General features: G+C 43.8%; 1 protein-coding gene across 1 annotated transcript; it reads right to left on the bottom strand.

Annotated features, from left to right (window-relative positions):
• Positions 1-2,548: 2,548 nt before the first annotated feature.
• On the bottom strand, positions 2,549-4,920 carry NEUROD1 (neuronal differentiation 1). Its single transcript, XM_027126723.1, has one exon. The coding sequence runs from the start codon at positions 4,913-4,915 to the stop codon at positions 3,845-3,847; it is 1,071 nt and encodes a 356-aa protein (XP_026982524.1). The 5' UTR covers positions 4,916-4,920; the 3' UTR covers positions 2,549-3,844.
• Positions 4,921-23,434: the final 18,514 nt, after the last annotated feature.

The following is a 23,434-nucleotide window of genomic DNA, read 5'->3' as shown; positions in this document are numbered from 1 at the left end:
TCTCCAACTATGAAATTGTCTACTGATTTTAAACACCAGGGTATTCTGGAGATAACTCATCAGAGCATTTTCACATTAAATAAGTAGATCTAAACATCTTATTTGATAGCGATAGCAATTATTCAAGATGAGGGAACACACAGAACCCTAAATATTACTCGTAAGCGCAATATGAAACACTTAAAGAAATATTTTTCCCAATGAAGCTATAGTTGCTGATGTTTCTTCTTTTTGGTGGCATTTCACTTAGTAAAACATTTTCTTTTCTTATTAGCTAGATATAGGCATTGGCCAACTATGAAAACTGTAAGAGTCTCCTGGCTAGCAATTCCAAAAGAAAAGAAAAAGATAATTGAAAAGGTTCCTTGTGGTTTGAAAATGCCTTCCAAATATTCATTAAACATTTAAGTGAGTAAATTTGTAGAATATGTTTCTGACATTGGCACTGGTTCTGTGGTATTTCTCTGATCAGATGGAAGCGCTGTGTGTTATGCAGAGTGCATTCAGTTCATTCATGCATAAACAATATCATTTTCATAAATTAAAACCTCCCCTGCAGAAGGAACATCTGTGCCTGCCTTTGAATAAAAGATGGTGGCATGTGAGTTACTCCTTGACTGACTGAAAGAATCTTTATGTTTAGAATGAAGTTATACATGCAAAATTGGGGGGGGGAATCAAAACTAACTTGCAGTCTTCATTCCTACCTTATGAAAAAAATCCACAATTAGATTTCCCTGCTTGCTGTTTTAAAAGCTGAATTTCTTAAAATGTCATCCTCTCATTTCTTCTGTTCACTATAGCAATAGTTTTTAGTTTGCATGAAGATGTCCAATTTTAATTACAGGTGAAATTGAGCTGCTGAATAGATCACACCAGATCTGAATGTTCACTTCATGGTCTCCTAGGCTGGAAGGTTGGCAGTGTTCAGATATCATATCAGTATTATGTCTCTTAAAGAAAGAACAGTGAAAGCAATCTTGGATATAGGAAGCAACAGCTTGATTCCAAAATAACAACTCTGTTTCACTTGGAATGAGATGATTGCATTTTGGATAAAGCTGGGACTAACTTAAAAGTATTTCTGCCATGTGATGAAGGCTGATGGAAAACATGCTAAAATGATATATTTTAAATTGCACTCAAACATTTTTTTAACGTTGAAATATTCCTTACTGCTACTGTCACAGCTTGACATAGCCCCATTGGCAATGTTATTAGTATGGCTAATTGTTCCTGTCCATTAGATTACTCACGTTTTTCTGGAGCAGCTTGCTAAATGAGGTCAGCTTTCTGGAACCCCTAAATCACCAATGAGAAGGAGATTAAAGGAACAAGCTTGGGAAGGGAGGTAGTCATCCAATGTGGCATCCGAATCAGAGGAAGAACAATGGAGTTACTAATGACAGTAATCAGAGCACCACAGTAGAGCCAGGGCACAAGTGCCAAAATGTTATTCCCTAGAAATTGTTCCTGTCAGTCAATACATCCAGAGGGAGAGAAATGCCAAACTTTTTTAGTGGCCTTACCAATGGACAGAATCATCTCTAAGTTTTTCCAGTGAGTTCTGTTTATGAAACAACAGAATACTCCAAAGGGGGTGAGGAAACAATTACACCTTCCAGAAACATATCATAGTACAAATAGTATGTCTTGAGTACAAGTAGTTCATTACTATTTTTTCCTGAAAGAATTACTGAAATCACATTTATATTACAATGATAAAATGTCACTTCTTCGATTCTTTTATTTTATTTTTTTTAATTTATTTTTTTGGTACGCGGGCCTCTCACTGTTGTGGCCTCTCCCGTTGCGGAGCACAGGCTCCGGACACGCAGGCTCAGCGGCCATGGCTCACGGGCCTAGCCGCTCCGCGGTATGCGGGATCTTCCCGGACCGGGGCACAAACCCACGTCCCCTGCACTAGCAGGCAGACTCTCAACCACTGCGCCACCAGGGAAGCCCCTTCGATTCTTTTAATTAAATCATTTCTCCCTGGCATATTCTAAAGATATATCACTTTCTCTTTGGGATAGGACCGCTTTGCAATAGAGAACATTTCAGTTCAGGAAAAGGTACAGATAACAAAGCACGAAGAAAATGGTGAAAAAAATTTTAATATGTTTTAAAAATATGTAGACAAACTAAGCTAGGTTACTTGTGTCTTGCTTGTTAATAATTAACTAAATCCATCTTTTGAAAAAAATAGAAGAAAACATATAACATAATCATTTAAAGGAATGCAAACCAAAACCAAAACCAACAAAAATACAACTGTTTGTCTCTCCACAACCCTTACTCTACCCCAGTCCCATATTCCAAGTAATGAAATACCAGTGTGGTCCTTTCATTATGTACAAAGAGCTGGTGACTCCCTAAGCAAGATAAACAGACTAGACAGTTTGTGCTAAAGTAAACTTTTCTCTTTTATTTTATTCTACAAATAGAATTTAGTATTTGTTTTAAACTCAGCAAGTAAAGCAACTATCCTGCTTAGGAATTATTTATACTTAAAAAAAAACACTCTAAGAAGAAATGCAACAATTGCTCAGATTTTCAATACTATTTTATTGCAACCGGATGAGTGTTTTCTAAATTGTGCATTACACCATAATATACAGGATTACAAACAAGATTACAGTACAGATCGATTCCAGTGGTACCAGTATCACATCTCAAACAGCACTTATTCTGGACTGCATTTTACATGCAATAGCTATTGTTCTAATTATGAATTAAATGGTTTGAATTTATTTAAGCTACTGTACTAATTGACTACAATAGATATAAAATCCCAACATCAACAACCTGATTAGATTTAGGCTCAGATTCATTACATGAATATATGACAAACCACCATTTGTGTGACTATGTATAAAATCATGCATTTATATTTTCTGGAAACATCAATAGCTTCAGATTCTCTGTAAAATCATGGAATGCGAAGGAGTAAAAGACTAAAAAGAAACAGTGCAAATTGTATGTGATAGTCAAGCAGCTTTTGATTTAAAGAAGGGTATGTTGGCATTTGTTTATAATATGTATATACAAGCTTGTGCAAGTAATGTATTGAATTGATATGTTTTGATAGGGAATACATCTCTTGTTTTTATTCATCCTCAAGAATTATGGATCTGGTTATCATTTTAAGGAGAGGGAAAGACTTTAAAGTGAAATGAATTGCTCAAATTGTGCAATTATTTTTAACAATTAGAGAAGAAAGAAGTGCTAAGGCAACACAATAACTTTCTAAGCACTTTTCTGCTGGTTTAAATTAGTTAAATTATTTTGTATAAATTAGATATAATTCTACTTTTCTGATATGTATAAAAATTGATGAAGCTGCATGGTTTTAAAATAGGAAATCCACATTATAAAAAGTCATTAAAAATTCTGTACAAAATCACAACAAAATAATTCAGCATGGGAAAGGTAACAAGTAGTAAAATGCTGGTTGAAAAATATATATTTATATATATTTTAATTGGCCCATTACTAGTTTAAAAATTGCATAGATCCTAATTATTGCTTGTGATTTTGTTATCCCGATCAGATAATTAATATGCTCTGAATACAGCTGCACCAAATTTGTGGTGCATTTTTTTAACTTTACTGTATTTTTTTTAAAATAGAAGAGCTATAGAAAATAATACATAAAGTGAACAGGAACTTTGATCCCCTGTTTCTACCAAAGGCAGTAACGACAATAAATACATATATCACTTGAAGCTTGGAGTATTTGCACTTTGCAGCAGTAGTACCCAAAGGGCTGCCTTTTGTAAACACGACAGTCACTGTAAGCACAGTGGGTTCGTTTCCCAGGGACGGTGAAACTGACGTGCCTCTAATCGTGAAAGATGGCATTGAGCTGGGCACTCATGACTCGCTCATGATGTGAATGGCTATCGAAGGACATAATATTGTCTATAGGGATGTCACAGCGAGGGGCAGCGGCGCCTGAGAAGATTGATCCGTGGCTTTGGGCCCCTGCCAGGGTCGCTGCAGGATAGTGCATGGTAAAGGCATAATTTTTCTCAAACTCGGCGGACGGTTCGTGTTTGAAAGAGAAGTTGCCATTGATGCTGAGCGGCGGACTGAGGGGTCCGTCAAAGGAAGGGCTGGTGCAATCAGTCAGAGGGCTCTCAAAGAAGGGCTCGAGCGCTGCGCTGTAGGCATGCGGCGGCGGCTTGACATGGAAGACATGGGAGCTGTCCATGGTGCCGTAGGGCGGGCTTGGCAGCCCCGGAGACTGGTAGGAGTAGGGGTGCACCGGGAAAGAAGCGCTGGCAGTCGGCAGGTGCGGAGGCATGTCCTGGTTCTGCTCAGGCAGAAAAGTCCGAGGATTGAGCTGCAGGCAGCCGGCAACCAGGTTGGTGGTGGGCTGGGATAAGCCCTTGCAGAGGGTCTGTACAAAGGAGACCAGGTCAGGGCTTTTGCCGGAACGCAGAATCTCCGACAGAGCCCAGATATAGTTTTTGGCCAAGCGCAGTGTCTCGATTTTGGACAGCTTCTGTGTCTTGGAGTAGCAGGGCACTACCTTGCGCAGGTTGTCCAGCGCCGCGTTCAGCCCATGCATGCGGTTCCGCTCCCGGGCGTTAGCTTTCATGCGTCTCAGCTTAAAACGCTCCAGGCGCGCCTTGGTCATCTTCTTCTTTTTGGGGCCGCGTCTCTTAGGCTTTTGATCATCGTCCTCCTCTTCCTCTTCTTCCTCCTCTTCCAGATCCTCCTCTTCTTCCTCCTCCTCTCCCCCGTTCCTCAGTGAGTCCTCTTCCGCGTTCATGGCTTCGAGGTCGTCCTCCTTTTTGTCTGTCTCGTGCTCCTCGTCCTGAGAACTAAGACATTCGTCTGTCCAGCTCGGAGGACCCTGCGGCTGAGGCTCTCCCATCAGCCCACTCTCGCTGTACGATTTGGTCATGTTTAGGTTTCCTACATTCAACAGGGGAGAGGGGAAAACAGAAAAGGAGAAAAACGCTACATTCAAAAACTACATATGCCCTCAGCTTCTATCCACTAACCCTGTAGAAATGCATGTGAAGAGAATTATCAGCTGATTACAAAATGGATGCCCCTGAGGAAAAGTTAAATGCAGTTTTATAGTGGCCTGTGTGTGCCCTGCTGGTACGAAGGAGGCTGGACAGGGCTGGGAGGAGGGGAGACAGTATGTGTTATACGTACACTTCCGGTGTATGTTTCCTTGTGATTAATTTAAGTGTGTTTATGGGGATTACCCGGTAGGATAATGTGTGTGAAAAGGAGTGTACATTTTGGCGACTTCATGTTTATTTGCATGTGTTCAGAGTCGCTTACAACTCCACAAAAATGACGAGTTTGAAAATTGCAATTGTTTCCATCTCTGTTCCGGCCTCTGGGTACTCAGCGATTCAAGTTGAAGAGCCATTACGTAATTTACTAACACTGGCAGTGATTTTTAAGAAGATTATACTGAATGGGGATTGAAAAGCAAATGCATGCGGAGGAAAAGTATTTTCCACCAAATTATTTCACCATCAACGAAACATTTGGAAACAAAAGTGGGCTGGGGTTTTCCATCCCACCCTTGCCTTTATTTTCTCGCCTCCCACCCCGCTGGCCCTCTGCTGAATTTCCACCTTGTATAAAAACGCTTACTAGAGGGCCAGGGCTGGGGGCGCGGCGCAGAGCGCTCTTCCACGCGCCGGGGATCAGGTGCGGAAGGCTCCTCTCTAATAAACAGCCCATTGAAAGGGCCGCCCGCTCTTTATTGGGGCTTTTCAAATTTCGCCTCAAACCTTCCTTTAAAAGATTGAGTAATTATAATGGTCAGCGATTGGCAATGGCGAAGTTGCCGCTTCTAATAAGGAAAATAAAAAGCCTTTAGTGAGACAACTGAATTTCTGGCACCTGCAGTGGCTGCTGGGGACTTGGCCGACTCTGGAACAGTAACAGGTAGCAGGAGTGGGTCTCTCTCCCTTTCTCCACATTTTTTCTCCCTCTCAATTAAACTACCTCTCAACTCGGTTTATTTTCCAGGGTGTGTATATTCAAAGTATCAGTGCCCCTTTCATTCACTGAAGAAATAAGTTGGCACTCCCAATGTGTATAAAATACATGTACACAAAATAAATCTTGGTAACGTGGGGTTTTCCCCCCTTACTGGAGGAAGTGAAATAGTTAAGTAGTTACTTGCTTTCAGAACTTTGAAATCACCACTAGCAAATAATCACAGTTAGTGGGCGTTATATTTTTAAAAATCCAAAGACGCTCCTATATTTTCTCCCTTAAAAAAAAAAGTAAAACAATTTTTTTAAAATTAGAAAGCCCGCAGTGGGTATTTGAGTGATGCGAGTCAAACTGTATGCGTACTCGCCTGCAATTATGGAAAGGAATGCGTGTCTCAACACATACACGCGCTCACAAACTCACACATACAGAATATGTGTACATCTTCAATTGCTGCTTTTATTCCCAGCAAAAATGAAAGGATTGTAATTACCTGTAGTTGTTAGTAAGTCCTGAGCAGTGACGGTCTCATAACCCTGGGGCCTCCGGACGCCGTGCCTTCTGCGTGGGGCGAATTCCTCGTGTCCAGGCGGTGCGGGCGCTCAGGTTATATAGCCGAGTTGGTGATGCTGAGCGCGGGCGGGGCCAGGAGCAGAGCGGCGAGCAGGTTCCTGCGCTCCGCGTCTGCGCACGCGTCTGGGCTTTGCGCCCCCTTCCCTTCCGCCCTCCTCCTCCTCCCCCGCCCCCGTCCCCTCCCCCTCAGCCTTGCTCCTCTCCCACCCCCTCCGACCCAGCTCCCCACTCCCCCACCCCTACCCCCGCCCCATCTCCTTCCTCCCCGGCATGCGCCATATGGTCCTCCCAGTCCAGCCAAGAGCCGGGAACCACGTGACCTGCCCATTTGTATGCCGCGGAGCGCTCCATTCCGGCCCCTTTGTGGCCAGAAGAAAGTGGCCCATCTGTCGCCAGTTAGAGACTCCGCGGACCTGTTTTTACCCGCAGGAGAGATTAACCCTTTCAGGCGGCACAAGGGGAGAAGGGGCGCGGGGGGGAAGGGGGAAAGGGGAAGGAGTTTGAGAGAAGGGAGCGGGAAAGCTAACACTGACTGGGTTTAGATCAGACTTAGTGGCCGGCGCTGGCGCGGTAAGTAGGGCACAGGTGAATGAGGCAGAAGCGAGAGACTTCTTTGGATTCCTCGCCCAGGCACTGGCTTCCCGGGCACTCCCTGCCCTCTCTGCGGTATCTATCTCTTGGTTTCTCCCCCTTGGTAGACACTTTGCTCATTGGCGCCAAAGGGTGGCTTCTTCCAATCTCCATCAGCCCCTTAAGCTAACATACACTGTTTATTATACGTAAAAAGACGGCTTCATCTGTAAACGCAAGCGTGAAAGTAGTTCCTAACCTCTTTAACTGGATCCCCCACGCCCGGCCCCAACAGTGTAGAAAATTTCGTACCTGTCATTCTACTTCACCGTTACGTGGAACCCGGCGTATCCTGACCCTCAGCTACCCATATCCCTGGAGACTCCTCACTATGTCCGTACCCCTCTGGCCTGTGGTCCTTGTCCTCAGACCACGCTAGTCCTTGGCTTCTTTGGCCTCCGGAGCTCTCTTGCATGAAACCTAGAGAACTTCTCTGAAGCTCGGATTCTGCCTTTTAACCAAGGCCATTGGTTCGATGTAAAGCGTGCCCTTACCCTGGTTCCCTAACACAGGCTGCCTTGCCCCCCTTAGTTCCCACTTTCAGACCTGTAAATGGAAACTTGGTTGAGACAAGCCTTAAAGGGAGGGCGCAAAGGGCCTGTGCTAAAGGGGTCTTCTTCACTCCTCTTCCTAGAAAGGTCATTAGCACAATTCTGGGAAGGGCTGATGGCCACAACTTCTCCAGACCTCAAAGACTCTGATGTGACCTCCAACTTGCAGGTCAAGCAAAAACCACAGAGCTTCCTGACTAACGCTGAAGGAGCCATATTTGTGTTTAAATGGTGATCATTCACTCGTTCCCACCAAGGCATGTTCCAGAATGATAACACTTTTTAAAGTTGGCTCTATTGCTTCCCTGCCCCCTTTTCTCCACCAGATTCGCCTCTAATCTTCCATTAACTAACCCCTTATCCCCTCCCAGACCCGTGTCCCCTTACAATGAAAGCGTTGAACAACTAGAATTGCTCTAAAAGCCCCTTGAGTTTGAAAACAGTGTCAGGGGTGAGCGGTGCATCTGGAAACCAGAGGGGGGATACGGAACCAGAGGGGAAGAGAGTCCTAACGTGATAGCTGGTGTCTAGAAGGCTGCGATGCAGGCTTCCCGGTCCAGTGCAAATCTGAAAGAGGAATAAAGGGGTGTGAGACCCGACCCGTTGCCCAAAGTGTGGCGTGAACCGTGCTGAGTTTCCAGGGCAGAACTGTACAGAGTTTTGGTTTTTGAGTTCACTCGTCGGTGTACAAACATCACAGCAGAGGATCAAAGGATTCACCCACGAGCCTAGTCTCAGTATTTACCCCTGTACAGTATATATCTTAAATGAAGGGTTAAAACTCGAGGGGCATCAGAGTAACAGCCTGCAGAGGCCGGTCCACAACTCGGAAGTCCCAGGACACGCGGCGCGTGGACCAAGTGCTGCCACTCTTCCAGCAGCTGCCCCTACGGCCTAGCCCACCGTGCCCACGGGGATGTAGAACTTGTGCCCTGGCTCTCATTTCTCAGTCTTAGGGGAGCTTCAGAGGAGATGTTGGGGGCCGGGTGGAAGAGGGTTCCAGCTGCCCCGAAGGCCTGGGGTGGCCTAGGGGATTCCCCCCCATCCCCGGAAGCGCAAACTTCCCCAGTTTGCGACACCCTGTGGAATACAGGAGATTCTTGGTGGAGCCAGATGTTCCCGGGCGGGGAAGGAAAGGAAACGCGGGGGGTTCGCCAGCCGAGATTCTAATGCGCATAGTGCGGGAATTACTACACTCGTTCCCGCCTTCTCCTCCTGATAAATTCACCCGAATCCCTCTGCTCATCGTTGGCCCAGCCTGGGGATCTGTACAAAGAAAAGACCACTCCGGGTTGTTCCAGAGACCTAGCGAGGTTCGGTCTCACCCTGGCTCTCAGTGAGCTTCCGGGCCCTCAGCGCTCAGGTGGCGACCCGCCTGTGCGCCGGCAGTGTCTACCTCCAGCGCCATCGTGGCTGAGACTGCCCGCGGGCCTCCCGGGAGGCTGCAGCCCGGTAGTCAGACCTGGAAGGGAAGAGTCCAGATTAGGCCTGGATTGAGATGCTTTTTGTTGGGAGGGGAAGGGGGCGAGGAATTGGGGCCAGAGGACGCTGGCAGCTGAAACACCGGGAGTGGATGGACTGCCGGCACGACGGGGCTCAGTACCTCGGATGGTCGCCACGGCACCACCCGGCCGCCTTATTTTCTTCTCCTTCTCTGGACTTTGTTTCGACGGTTGCACACTTTCCCCCTCCCGATTCCCTAAATTCTCTCCCTCTCCCTCTGTCCCCACCGCGCTTTAGCGGTACACCTTCTCCAGCTCCGGTCCCCACTGGGCGCCGCAGGCTGCTGCGCGGCACGCGAACCGCACGCGCGGGCAACAAAAGCCGCTTTCATGACTCACTGCCCTCGAGCAATGCCCCAAATCTGTCGCCCCCCGGGTCCCCGCTTCGAGCGCGCGGCGCAGGCCGGGCGGTCCCGGCCGTTACAGCGGCTGCCAGAGCGCCGGCGGGAAGGGGGTCGGCAGGAGGCGAGTGGCCCGGGGTGGGGAGAGGGGAGTGTGGCCTGGGCGGGGAGTGGGGGAGGGGGAAGAGTCGTGTGGCACCGCCGGTGGCGGGGAGAAGACGGGGGGGGGAGGGAGGCGTGAGGCCGGGACTTAGGGGGTGGGAAGCGTGTAGCTGGCGGGGGAGGGTGGGTGGTGCGACGCATTCACAGGGCTAAGATAAAGAGCTGGGGCCGGGCCGGCGTCCCCGGCGGTGACCTGTTTCTCGGGGAAACAGATGCTCGCTCTTGCAAAGGGAGGTCTGCGTTCAGTGAAAGAATTAAGTATGGCCAGGGCGGCCCCACCGACCTCGAGCGGCGCCCGCGTCCTCTCTCCACCCCTCCCGGGAGAGGGGTATCCCGGCCTGGGCATGTTCAAGGGGCGGGAGGTGGTGGGGGTTGAGGGGCGAGCCAGACCGTAGCGTGCTGAGTCCGCGGGAGGACTGGAAGCCACACGTTCCTCATAGGCCGGGTAGTTCAGAAGCCCGTGGGAGGCCGGAGGGGGAGGTTGCGGGTTCTGCCCAGACCGCGGGCTCAGCGCGGAGTTTGCGCCCACGCCTCCAGGGAGGCCACTGGGCGCCCGGATCCTGGCCAGAGGCTGGAGCTGCCCGGGCTCGACAGGCAGGCGACGGGGGAGAGCCGGGAGCAAGAGACAAGCTATTAAAATGCCTTGCCGTCGCCCCGAGCGCAAAACCCGTCCTCCCCAAATCTCCTGGGCTTGCGGCATAATCTTAATTAAGATAATTGATTCATATTGCACCTGCGAGAACGGAAAAAAAAATTGATTCCAACCCCCAACCCCACAAATCGCTTAGAGCTATTGGATGGAGCACGACGCGGCTGTGATTTGGGGAGTGATTTAGCACCGGGCTTCCCCAACTCGGCCTGCCTGGGCTCTTTTATTTATTATTTACGAGCTCCTAATCCCTCCGGGGAGTGGGTGGCTCCCCTCACGGCGCCTACAGACCTCGAGGGACTTCATCTTTGATTCCGGGTCAGAAGTGAGGGGCTTTCCTTAAACTATCCCATCCAACACTCATAACAACAACGCAAAGTCAACGCAGCTCCAAGCATTGGCAGGCGCGGGTCACTGACACGATTGCTCAAGGCCTCATAGCTTGGACATGAGCTATGTGTGTGACTGTGTGAGTGTGCTTAAGTGTACAAGTGTGTGTGAATCTGTAAGTATACACATGTATGAAAGACTGTATGAATGTATGAGCTCTATGAACGCGTGTGACTGTTAGTACGTGAATGTATAATTTGTGTCAGTGAGTGTGGATGTGTGTGTAATTTATGTGAGCGTAGGTGTGTGGGGTGTGAGTGTGCATGAGTGAGTATGTGTTTGTGGGAGTTCCTGCTCTCAGGTGAGGAGGGTAAACAGGGCTCACACCTGTTTCAGTTGGCTTGAGAAACAGCATGCGGTCTGAAGGGGACGGCAGCGCGCGTGGTAACTGACAAACGCCCGGTGTTTGCCAACATTTGCCTTAACAAAAATCAACAGGCCAACAAAAATCCCCGGTAGCTGTTGTGGCTGCTTGTGTGGAGAGCAGAGACACACCGACGGCACTTGAGCTTCTCCTGAACAATGGCTGCGGCAGTGGGTTGGGGGAGAAGATCGGGCAAGTTGCAGGTTTAGAGCCCCAGGCCGCTTGCAGGAGAAATGGCTTCCTCAAGGTATCAGCACCGTGGACAATTCCTACTGCCTTGGCCCTGGAATTTGCAGTATTAAGGTTCAGCAAAACGACTCCCCTTCCAGTGCCTTTCGGTTTTTCCTGTTCGCCTTCTTTCACAACACCACTGACTACCACATCCCGAACTTTTAATCAAACAGCCCTGTTAATCTGCATTTAATTAGCCACCTTCTTTTCAGAATAGGTTTCCTGGAAAACTAGATATCCAGGTTTAGGGGTGGGGGAAAGCTTAAATTATAATTTGAGCTAGCGAGTCTGAAACAAAGAAATCATATATTGAATAACTTTCAGAAAGGTAGTCATTGTTCTAATATTTGCACTTATTTAGCACACAGCATCAAAACCAAAATGAACTCTTATTTGTTGTCCACAGAAAATAAAATATGTAAAAGTGATTTTGCTTTTGTTTTATTGAGCATACATTTTATTGGTAATAGAAGTCTCTTTCCATCACCATCATCCTGTCAACTCTCCAGTTGTTTCATATTATAAACAACTTCTATTACATTAATGGGAAAATAAACCAACCAAAGTTAAATGGCATTATTTGCTCAGATTTGGTGAGCCACAGAATTATCTAAATCATACCAGATTTAGAATATTGCATTACTACACGTGACATCCAAAATACCGGAAAAAGTCCCACAGAGAAGAGCAAGCACCCTTGGTAATTTAAACATCTTAGAAATATACACTATACACCTCCCCCAATTATTGATGTAATTTTCAAATATTATCAGCAATAGGAATCCTTATTAAATATTATTCAGACTTTGCTGAAATGGAAAATATAATTATTTTTAATTCAAAAATTTACCACCAGAGGCTCATCCTTTTAAAATAAAATGTTTTCTTTCCTCTTTAACAAATGCATTTTCACATGAATTATATATCGATAATTTGACCTTTTCTGTCTTTAACTAATCAAAGGGGGAAAATTCCAAATGTAGATCTCAGAGTTTGGCCCTGGTGGGTCTTTCCGCTTGAGTAGGCACTGAGATTAAAGGAGTTGAACTTCCTCTTTCACTGCTCTCTCCTTGCACTAATTGCTTATGCAAAAAATGCAGATTTGTATTAATTAGTAACTCCACTGATTAGTTCTGTGGTATTTTCACATAATAAATCATGCTGCAGACATGAATTTTGGCACATCACCCAGTAGAGGCTCAGGCTGCAATACGGATTTCATATTAAAATAAAATCTCTAACTAAATCTACCTTTCTGATGCAGGTACCATGAGCAGCCACCTGCTGGGAGCACCTGCCATGGGAAATTACTTTCCCTCAGTGACAAGCCACTTTTGGGGCCCAAATAGGACAATCTGATTATGAGGTTAGGCTCTAATAATAAATAAACAAATAAATAGTTAAACACAAATGTGCCTAAACTCTAGACATTTTGCAGACAATGATGTTGTAACAGAGGATCTACTCATAATGGGACAAGATTTTAAAAACAACTTCCCAGGTTAGGGATAAATACCTCAGTCTATTTTCCTCCTGTGAGGTGTTTGCTCCTTTGTGAGATGGCCTGATAGTCTGAGACTCTTTCATCACTCATCCTCATTGACTCATCTTCTCCCTAGGCAGGCAAGCTAGTTCAGGAAGAAAAAGAGGGACCAGAAAATCATCAGGGGGACAGGTATGAATGCCAAGAGCCTTCTCGAAGGGAATTGGCCACCCCTGCAATCCTAGCATATGGTAAGAAGCTGTGAGGTCAGACACACAGAGTTGCCTGTTATGAGACAAATTCTCCACTCCCCATTGGTAACTATGTGAGCTTCTACACAACTTCTTTTCTGTTCCTTGAAAACTGTTTAATTTGTTAGGGCAGATTACAGTCAATATTGCCAAGATTATAAATTAGACCCAGGTGTCTTCTGTGCTCCCCACCAACCCTTTACATTCCCTGTTTTCTTACCATTGGTGATACCTTTCCAAGTCCCCTCAGGTGTTCTTGGCACTTTTATGCTCTTTCCTGGTCCATGCCTACTGCTGAAAAATATCCGTAAGTTCATGCTTCTTAAGAACTTAAGAGAGAAATGATTAATCTGATGTCCCTACCTGGAGGGCTTGCAAAGTCACGGGGCACAAAGAAAAAGGAATGAGTGCTTAATGCTGGCATTCAGAGATGAATAAAAGCTAAGGGAGGTGTATTCTGGATGGAGGCTGGGGCAACATGCTCTGCTGCAGCTGTGCTTTGCAGGTTGCAGTCTCTCTGCCTACCATCATGACACGTCCTGAGGCAGCAGCATATGTGGTCGGGGCTGAGGAGGGTGCAGCCTCTAGGGAGACTCTCTCTCTAATCATCATTTACTGAACCTTTTGATGCTTTGTTGGTGAAAGAAAAGGTCTGCATTTTGTGATCTTCATTTATCTTAGATGTGAATAACTTTTTTTAAGGGACTAAAAAAAAACGTCAGGAGAGCAGATATAATTTAAAGCAGCCCTCTATTAAGTCAAATATACCTTTTTTCTCCTTTGAATTCACTCCTGAATCCCACTTCATATGGTTTGACATGGACAAGATTCATCATCTCTGATGGGAAAACAATCCTATACTTTTCACATTGGTCCACAATGCTGGGGTGTAGAGGCTATGTAGAGAGCCAGGGCCAGGCATAAGCAAAGGCTCTAAAGTTGCTTCTGTTTATTATCGGAGAGCTTGTCTCCTCATTCCCTTCCTTTCAGAAACTGCCTGCTTCATTGAGTAATAAATGTATTCATCAAATCTATATTGAGGGCTACTGTGTGCCAGGCACTGTGCTGCTAGTACCAGTCATACAGGGGTAAATAGAAACAGACATTGGTCTCTGCTTTCTCAAAACTTTCTATCTAGTGAAAGAGAGAGACTTTAATAAGATTCACTCACAAGTGAGTATACACCCATCTGACTTGAGATAAGTACAGGAAAGGAAAACAAACCCCACCAATCCATAAAAGCTGAGGACAAAGGAACCTGGCAAAGACTGAGGTGGGAGGACTCCCGAGGAAGTGGAGTTCTAAGGTAATGAGAAGGGTGTTACCCAGTGAATGGGGCTGACCTGGGTGAGAGTCTTCCAGGCAATGGGAAGAATATATGTAAAAGCTCTGAGCAAGAAAAGTGTGGAAAGTTTAAGAACCTGGAAACATCCAGCGTAGCACTAAGAAGAAGGAGGATAATGGTAAGAGGTGAGGTAACAAGAAGGAAGACAGGATTCAGAACCTGCTTCCCACTGAGGAGCTTTCAGCTGTTGGGAGGAGTGCGAACAAGACATGAGTAAGATTTGTACTTTTAGAAGATTGTTTTAACCACAGTATAGGAATCTGATTGCAGAGTGGATGAGTTGGGTAAAGGAAGGCTGTTGCAGTTTTCCTAACAAGAGAAGATGGTGCTTGGATTAGGCTGGTTACAGAGGAGATGAACGAAGTTAGAGAACATAGTTCAAGATATTTAGAAAGACTGAAATTATAGCCTAGTTTCACACAAATTACCCAAAGGCCATCAAAAAGACATGATTCTTTAAAACCTTGGATGAATGTTATTGATTTCCTCAGGAGTAACAGAAATTTAATTTAAATCAACAAGGACTTGTTAACCCATAAAATAACTACAATCTAAAAGTATTGTCTACTTTGCAAAGCAGGTACTAGAACAATAGCACACATTTATTGAGCACTTAAGACATTCCAGGTGCACTGAGTTAACACCTATGATAATTCTCATTTGACAGTTGAGGGAAATTAGGCTTATGCAGGTCAGGTAATATGCCCAATGTCATCTAGCTAATTAATGGCGGAACTGGAACCCAAACTCAGGTCTACTTGACTCCAAAGCTTGAGCCTTTATACTATGTTGTACAGGAAAAGGATATGACCAATATTTGTTTACAAATTATGTTTTATAAAATCACACTTTAATTTTGTTTCAAAGGAATTGTTTTAAGCTCAATGTTTAGTAGTTCAATTACTCTAAAAATAACATTAATAAATACAACTGTAATATAAATTGCTGAGTCTTTCTGGAAATAAGAATGGGAGAATAGTAACCAATAATTTAGTAAGTTAAATCCCTCCGAGTTTTGCAGTAGACTAATTTAATTGATGAGAAGCAATCAGGTTGGAGGAAATGATGCAGATAAATTATTCTACATCATAGGAATAAGCTTTCTTATAAAAAGCTCACTATTCAAGAACTACACTAAAGTGTATTCTTCTTGAATGGTTCAAATTGTTTTGGCTCTGGACATATGTAGTTCAAAATAAGCAATCCTTATTGAGCATGATCCTACATTAGCCTTTGATAAAGAATTGAAGATTTTTGTTTTCATTTGGAAAAACTATCATATTTAATTATAACTCAGCACTTATTCCTTGGCATATTCATTGCCTAAACACTTATAAAAGAGTGTATTTTCACATGGAGATGGGGAGAGGGCGAAGTGAAAGGTTGGCATCTCTTATTAATATAATTAAATTATTGCCGGGGGAGGGATGGACTGGAAGTTTGGGACTAGCAGGTGTAACCTATTATTTATAGAATGGATAAACAACAAAGTCCTTTTGTATAGCACAGGGAACTATATTCAATATCCTGTAATAAACCATAATGGAAAAGAAAAAAAAATTATTGCTGATCTTCTTAGCTTCCAAACATGGGGAGATTCCAATTGTCAACAATACATGCATTTAAATCTGGGTAATAAACAAGTAGATGCATCAATTGCATAAATTAAAAGCAAAAAAATAAAGTTTACTTTTCCTTCTCTGAAGAAAGTCATTGTCAGAGAAGAGACAACATGGCAGAGTAGAAGGATTTGAGCTCACCTCCTCTCACAAAAACACCAATCACAACTGACTGCTGAAAAACTATTGACAGGAAAGACTGGAATCTGCCAAAAAAAGATATTCTACATCCAAAGACAAAAAAGAAGCCACAACAAGATGGTGGGGGGGGCACTTTCACGATATAATAAAATCCCACACCGACTGGGTAGGTGACCCACAAACGAAAATAATTATATCACAGAGCTTCCCCCACAGAAGTGAGAGTTCTGAGCCTCACATCAGGGTCCCCAGCCTAGGGATCTGGCATTGGGAGGAGGAGCCCCCAGAGCATTTGGCTTTGAAGGCCAGCGGGGCTTGAGTGCAGGAGCTCCACAGGACTGGAGGAAAGAGAGACTCCACTCTTGGAGGACATGCACAAGGTTTCACAATCTACCAGGGCAAAGCAATGACTCTATAGGAGCCTGAGCCAGACCTCCCTGTGGGTCTTGGAGGGTTTCCTGGGGAGGCAGGGGTTGGCCGTGGCTCACTGTGGGGCAAAGACACTGGTGGTGGAGGTCCAAGGGAATATCCAACAGTGTGAGCTCTCCCAGAGGTCACCATTTTGGCACTGAGAGCCTGGCCCCACCTGACAGCCTGCAGGCTCAAATGCCGGGACACCTCAGGCCAAACAATCAACAGAGTGGGAACACAGCCCCACCCATTATCAGAGAGGCTGCCTAAAGTCATCCTGAGTGCACAGCTGCATCTAAACACACCGCTTGACACGGCCCTGCCCACCAGAAGGACAAGACCCAGACTCACCAGTGGGCAGGCACCAGTCCCTCCCACCACAAAGCCTGCACAAGCCCCTGGACCAACCTCACCCACCAGGGGGAAGACACCAGAAGCAAGAAGAACTACAAACATGCAGCCTGAGAAACAGAGATCACAGACACAGAAAGTTAGACAAAATGAGATGGCAGAGAAATATTCCCAGATGAAGGAACAAGATAAAACCCCAGAAAAACAACTATGTGAAGTGGAGATAGGCAATCTACCTAAAAAAGAATTCAGAGTAATGATAGTAAAGATGACCCAAGATCTCAGAAAAAGAACGGATGCATAGACTGAGAAGATACAAGAAATACTTAACAAAGAGCTAGAAGATTTAAAGAACAAACAGAGATGAACAGTACAATAACTGAAATGAAAAATGCACTAGAAGGAATCAATAGCAGATTAAATGAGGCAGAAGAATGAATACTTGAGCTGGAATATAGAATGGTGGAAATCACTGCTGCAGAACAGAATAAACAGAAAAGAATGAAAAGAAATAACGACAGTCTAAGAGACCTCTGGGACAACATTAAATGCATCAACATTTGCATTATAGGGGTCCCACAAGGAGAAGAGAGGCAGAAAGGACCTGAGAAAATACTTGAAGAGATAACAGCCAAAAACTAACATGGGAAAGGAAATACTCACTCAAGTCCAGGAAGCACAGAGAGTCCCGTACAGGGAAAAATCCCAAGGAGGAACATGCCAAGAAACATATTAATCAAATTGATAAAAATTAAAGACAAAGAGGAAATATTAAAAGCAACAAGGGAAAAGCAACAAATGGCATACAAGGGAATCCCATAAGGTTATCAGCTGATTTTTTTAGCAGAAACTCTGCAAGCCAGGAGGGATTGGCATGATATATTTAAAATGATGAAAGGGAAAAACCTACAACCAAGAATACTCTACCCAGCAAGGCTCTCATTCAGATTTGATGGAGAAATCAAAAGCTCTACAGGCAAGCAAAAGCTAAGAGAATTCAGCACCACCAAATCAGCTTTACAACAAGTGCTAAAGAAGTTCCCTAGGTGTAAAAGAAAAGGCCACAACTAGAAACAAGAAAATTATGAATGGGAAAGCTCACCGGTAAAGGTAGGAAATCATCCACACACAAAAATGATATCACAACCAGCAATCATGAGAAGAGGAGAGTACAAATGCAGGATACTGGAAACACATTGGAAATTAAGAGACCAGCAACTTAAAACAATCTCTTATATATATAGACTGCTACATCAAAACCTCATGGTAACTGCAAACCAAAAATCTACAATAGATATGCAAAAAAAATGAAGAAAATCATTGTCAGTTTTATGGACACCATGTTGTAAAAGTTGTCTATTTCAGAAAGCATACTGAATGTGGTCTTCAGGAATATATGGTACATTAAATGCCAGTATTCTTTAGTTCTACATGCACACACATAGGCCCAGTAATATCCTCTATCCACTAGCCTCCCCACACACATATGTGTATGTCTCATCTTGTAATCTTTTTCCCACTTATCCACTGATCTGGTCAGTAAAAGCTTGCCTTCCCTCAATTCAAGTATACCTTCTCTAGCTATTCTTGAGTGTTTGAATAAACCACAAGTTTAGAAAAAGTTTTGTCTATTTACAATACCTAGGCTATGGGAACTTACTGGGTTTTTTTTTTACATTCATAATTGAACTGACAAATAATCTTATTTCTTTTTCAATGCAATGAATGGAATTCTTTCATTGACAATAACCAGATATGTGACATGAATATCTTTCTATTTGAAGATTATAAACCTATGTTTATAAATATTTTAAAATGAGTTTTAACAATTGGAGTTTGATAGTTGTGGCTTCTTTGATTTATTTTTTATTATATGAGTATCTACAAACCACTGTACTAAACCATCAACATTAGTACACAGGAGAGTCCTAGAAACTACTAATTTTGAAGCATTGTGATCTGAGCTATACCAAAGACCATGAAAAAAGAGAGTCCTGACAAATCTAGCCCAGATCAGCAGAAGCATTCAGCTGACCCACAGAGACATGAGAAACAATAAATGTTACTTTGACACACTAAATTTTGGGGTGGTTTGACATGCAGTAATAGCTAAACGATATACTGCTATGAAAAAATGCAATTTTCTCCAGGTTGCTTAGGGATTTAGATGTTGTAATTAACCAAAAAATACCTGTTCAAGTGAGATATCAATATCCTACGCTTGTAAGTGTTTCAAGAATTTTAAGACTGTAACTACACTTGCTAGTAAGCAGTAAACCCGTGTTTATGTGCTAGAGATTGTGCTGAATAATATGGAAAAGTTCTGTCATTTAATCGTCAAAACAGCTCTACGAATATGCATTATTATTTTCTTTATTATTGACATTCTATAGATGAGGAAAGAGAGAATGTAACTTGTTCTTAATTACACATCCAGAAAGGGGTGGAGTCTTTCACTTTTATTCAGATTACCTGACTACCAATTTAATTAAGAATGAAGAATAGCAAATATTTGGGGAAACGCTGTGGCCCACCATGTTCTGGGTGCACTTTCCTTTTCAGCAAGATGATCCTCTCAATTCTACACTGTTTTAGGCAGCCATGCACAATCATAATGCACTTTCTACCTGTAGCAGTTACTACGGATTGCTTTACTCAGCACCCAACTCATTCCCTTCTTGTAAGCTTTTCTAGAGGGAAAAGGCTGGAAATCTACCACAAAGGAATAAATTTGCAGTGTTTTCTATATGCCCTAGATGTGGTACATGTTTTGCTAGTCAGATGCATTAGGTTTTTATTTGGAACCCAGTTACAAGGAGGAGTCAGAAGACAGGGGCAAAATTCGGCTGGCAAAAATTCTGGTGCAAGCTACTGAAGCCAGCAGATGTGGGGATAACTTTCTGATTTGTCAATTTCCTGACTCTAGAAAGGCAGTAGTTTTCTTAATAGCCTACCTCTATGATATAGTTTTTGATATCACACCTGGAATCTCAGGCCAGAGTCTGTTTCTTCAGGCCTCCTAACATTTCTGTGAGTTGTCTATACCCATCATGAAACCCATTTGTACAGATTCCAGCTAGAGTTGATTATACTGTCTGTAATTAAGAACTCCTTCCTGTTTGGTAATTGGTACCAGAAGGGTTTGTGGGCAACAGAACCTGAAGAAAATGGAAATAAGTGATCAGTTGATTTTTTTAAAACTATGATTGTGTTCAAGCTATTAAAGGAGGAGATGACAGTAATCCATGACACCCAGCCATGGATTAGTTGATTATAACCTATCACCTGTGGTCACCTGGAATGAAGTACCACACTGACAGGCTGCTGCAATGGACCATTATAGGAGCACAGGAATATAAGGTGGGCTGTCTGCCACGAGCTACACTGAGTAACTTCAGGAAAGAACATGACTCACACAAGACACAGTCAAGAAGCTAAGGAATTTCTGATATCTCTCAAAAAATTCCTATCACTTATAACTACAGAATTGATATAGCCAGATATCACACAGAGGTTGCTAAATTACAAGGTTGCTCAGAATGTGGTCCCTGGATCAGCAGCACCAGCAACAGCCGGGAACTTGTTGGAAAAGGAGATTCTTGGGCCTCATCCTAGAAATATAAAAACAGAAAACTGGGAATGGGGCCTGGAAATCTAAGAAGCCCTCCGTGTGATTCTGATGCATAATAACTTTTGAGAACAATTAAATGTTCCCAATACTCCACCAAAACCACCTGCAGAGCTCTTTTGTAAAGGAGCAAAACAGAATTATAATGGCAACATTTGGGAGAATTTAGATGGCTCCAAGTACTCTAAATACTCAAACTACACTGAGATCCTCCTTGGCCAACTTATGTCCAACTTATAGCACCTCCTCCTGCCATATCCAGCGAGGCTGGTATGGGTTTACTTGAAGGTTTGCCTGAACTACTCAACTCGCAACAAATGGAAATTCTCTTCATGCTCCATTCCTCCCACTTGTCACTGCTTCCAGCTATGACTGGTGTCAGACCCCAGCAGGGCTCCGTTGAGGCAAGAGCAATGCCATTCTCAGGAGAAGGCTAGTAAATAATTGCAAGGGTTTTGCTCATTATTTCCCTAAATAAGGGGCAAATGCATAGAAATAAATTCTGAACATACTAGTCTAGGCAAGATAGAATATTACCTTAGATCAGGCTGGATTTATGGATACTGTTATAATTATTAATAATTTTGAATTCAAATTGCTGCTGAAGCCCCTGGGGACAGTTCTCATTGTTTGCTCTAAGGTTGACTAAAATGTACATTCAAAAATGATCTACAGGGTTTCCCTGGTGGCGCAGTGGTTGAGAGTCCACCTGCTGATGCAGGGGCCACGGGTTCATGCCCCGATCCGGGAAGATCCCACATGCCACGGAGTGGCTGGGCCCGTGAGCCATGCTGCTGAGCCTGCGCATCCGGAGCCTGTGCTCCGCAACGGGAGAGGCCACAACAGTGAGAGGCCCGCGTACCGCAAAAAAAAAAAAAAAAAAAAAAAAGATCTACATAGCATGAAGCTGAAATACACAAAAATTCTTGATGTGATATAGAAAAATCAATCTCAAGTTTTAAGCAGAAAATGAATGAGTTCATTATGTGCAACATTCTTGCTCACCTCCTGACTGTGCCTACCTATGACTAACATGTGTGCATTGCTTTGGGATCAACAGCATCTTCAAAAAAATCTTCTTTCCAGGCTGGGAAGGAAGGAGGGGGATGTTACTTTTGGAACTGGGATTCCTGACAATGTTTGTGATCATGGGTTTCTAGGGTGACAGGCCATGGAACATCATATAAGAATCAGAGGCAAAGTAGAATTCTTACCATAATGTAAAATTCTAGCAGCAGAGTTAGAGTGGTGATAGGGGTGATTTAAAAGAGAAATCTGGGGTAGTAGCTTAACCTTTCAGGGGATTCCAAGGAATGAATTAGAGCAAAATGATAATAACACATGAGTGATAAAACCCATTGGTGGCATAACACAAGTCACAATGATGTCATCATGGCTGCTCACCTGATTCCCAAACTTGAGTCTGTCCTAAACCCACAGTTCTTTGTATATAGAGGAAGCCAGCCAACCTTGATGAAAGACCTTGTGGTATCACAAACATATCCCATAAATCTTTCTCTCAGTCTCCTTCAAGAGTAGCTTTGACTATTTACCAAGGTAACTGTGCAGCTGTAAAAGGGAAATAGCTGGATCTTTCAGGAATTATTGGCCCCTGACTCTAAAGTAACACAGTCCAGGATGTCACAATTATATACCCAGGAGAATAGGGACATATTAAAGCGAGAAGACAATTGAATTTTGGGGTCTAATTCTGCTACAGTGGTACCCGTGGGTCTGCAAACCCATACTGTGGTTGTTTCCACATTTTCTGCTTATAGAGATGACTGAATGTCCATGTTGTCTCCCTGATGCCCCAAGTGAGAGTTATTATGCAACAAAGGGCTCAACAAAACATCTTGAGCTTCCTGTCCTTATCCAAAGTAAAGGTGCACGCTGGGGGAGTTGCAGAGACTAGTCCAGCATCACAGGTTTAAAATGTGTAAGGTGTTGTGGCAGTAGCTACTACTTGTCCTCCAGTGGCTGTGCTCCCCTTTTCTCTCATAGAAGTAATATCTCCAAATTTTAACTAGGAAAATAGCCACTCAGAAAACAGGTTACATTTTCCTGCCATACATATTGTACCTAGGTACAATCTGACTAAGTTTGGGCCAATGGGATGTGAATGAGAATGATGAGAGCAATTTCTGGATCTTGCCTTTATAATGAAGTGATGTGTCTACCCCTTCTCCTTTTCCCCTTTGTGCCAGCTGAAATGCACACCAAGATACCACCTGAGTGACAGTGTAAGAACAAGATAGGAGTTAGGTCAGGGATAGTACCACTATGCCAGCTCTAGTCTGGTTATACCAGGACTTTCATTTAGTGAGAAATAAATTTTCATCTTGTTTGTGCCTGTATCATGCTGGATCTCTTTCCAGCAAATGAACTCATATGCTTACAAACACAGGTAGTGATTCCTGTCATATCCCCATAAAAAACAGCAGCAGCAACAACAACGAAACCTTTCTTTGGTTTGTGCAGATGACCGCTGGGTCTTGGAGAATGTCAGTGGATTACTGTAAATTTAAACAAGTGATGATTTTAAATGCAGGTGCTATTCAATATGATCTCTTTAGTTGAGTAAGTCAACACAACCCTGCTGCCTGGCATTCAGCTTTGTTCTCACAAGTGTCTTCTTTTTTTCTTCACCCCAATAAGCAGAGAGCACCCAAAGGAGCTTGCTTTGACACATTCTATTTCAGGTGTATGCAATAATTTAGCCTTCAAGGATTTGATCATCTCACCCTTCTATAGAACGTCATGCTGGTCCACTACATCAATGGTGTTATGCTGATAGATGTTGAACGTAGGAAGTGACAGACTCTAGATGCAT

The sequence above is a fragment of the Aethalodelphis obliquidens genome, unplaced genomic scaffold, assembly GCF_003676395.1.
Source record: "Aethalodelphis obliquidens isolate GAN/ISIS:26980383/991018 unplaced genomic scaffold, ASM367639v1 scaffold2, whole genome shotgun sequence".
Classification (NCBI taxonomy): Eukaryota; Metazoa; Chordata; class Mammalia; order Artiodactyla; family Delphinidae; genus Aethalodelphis; species Aethalodelphis obliquidens.
Note: the sequence above shows the minus strand (reverse complement) of the source record. Positions and strands in the feature narration are given on the sequence as shown.

Excerpts from the sequence above, each read along its gene's own strand:
- NEUROD1 (XM_027126723.1), bottom strand. The coding sequence starts at position 4,915 with ATGACCAAATCGTACAGCGAGAGTGGGCTGATGGGAGAGCCTCAGCCG.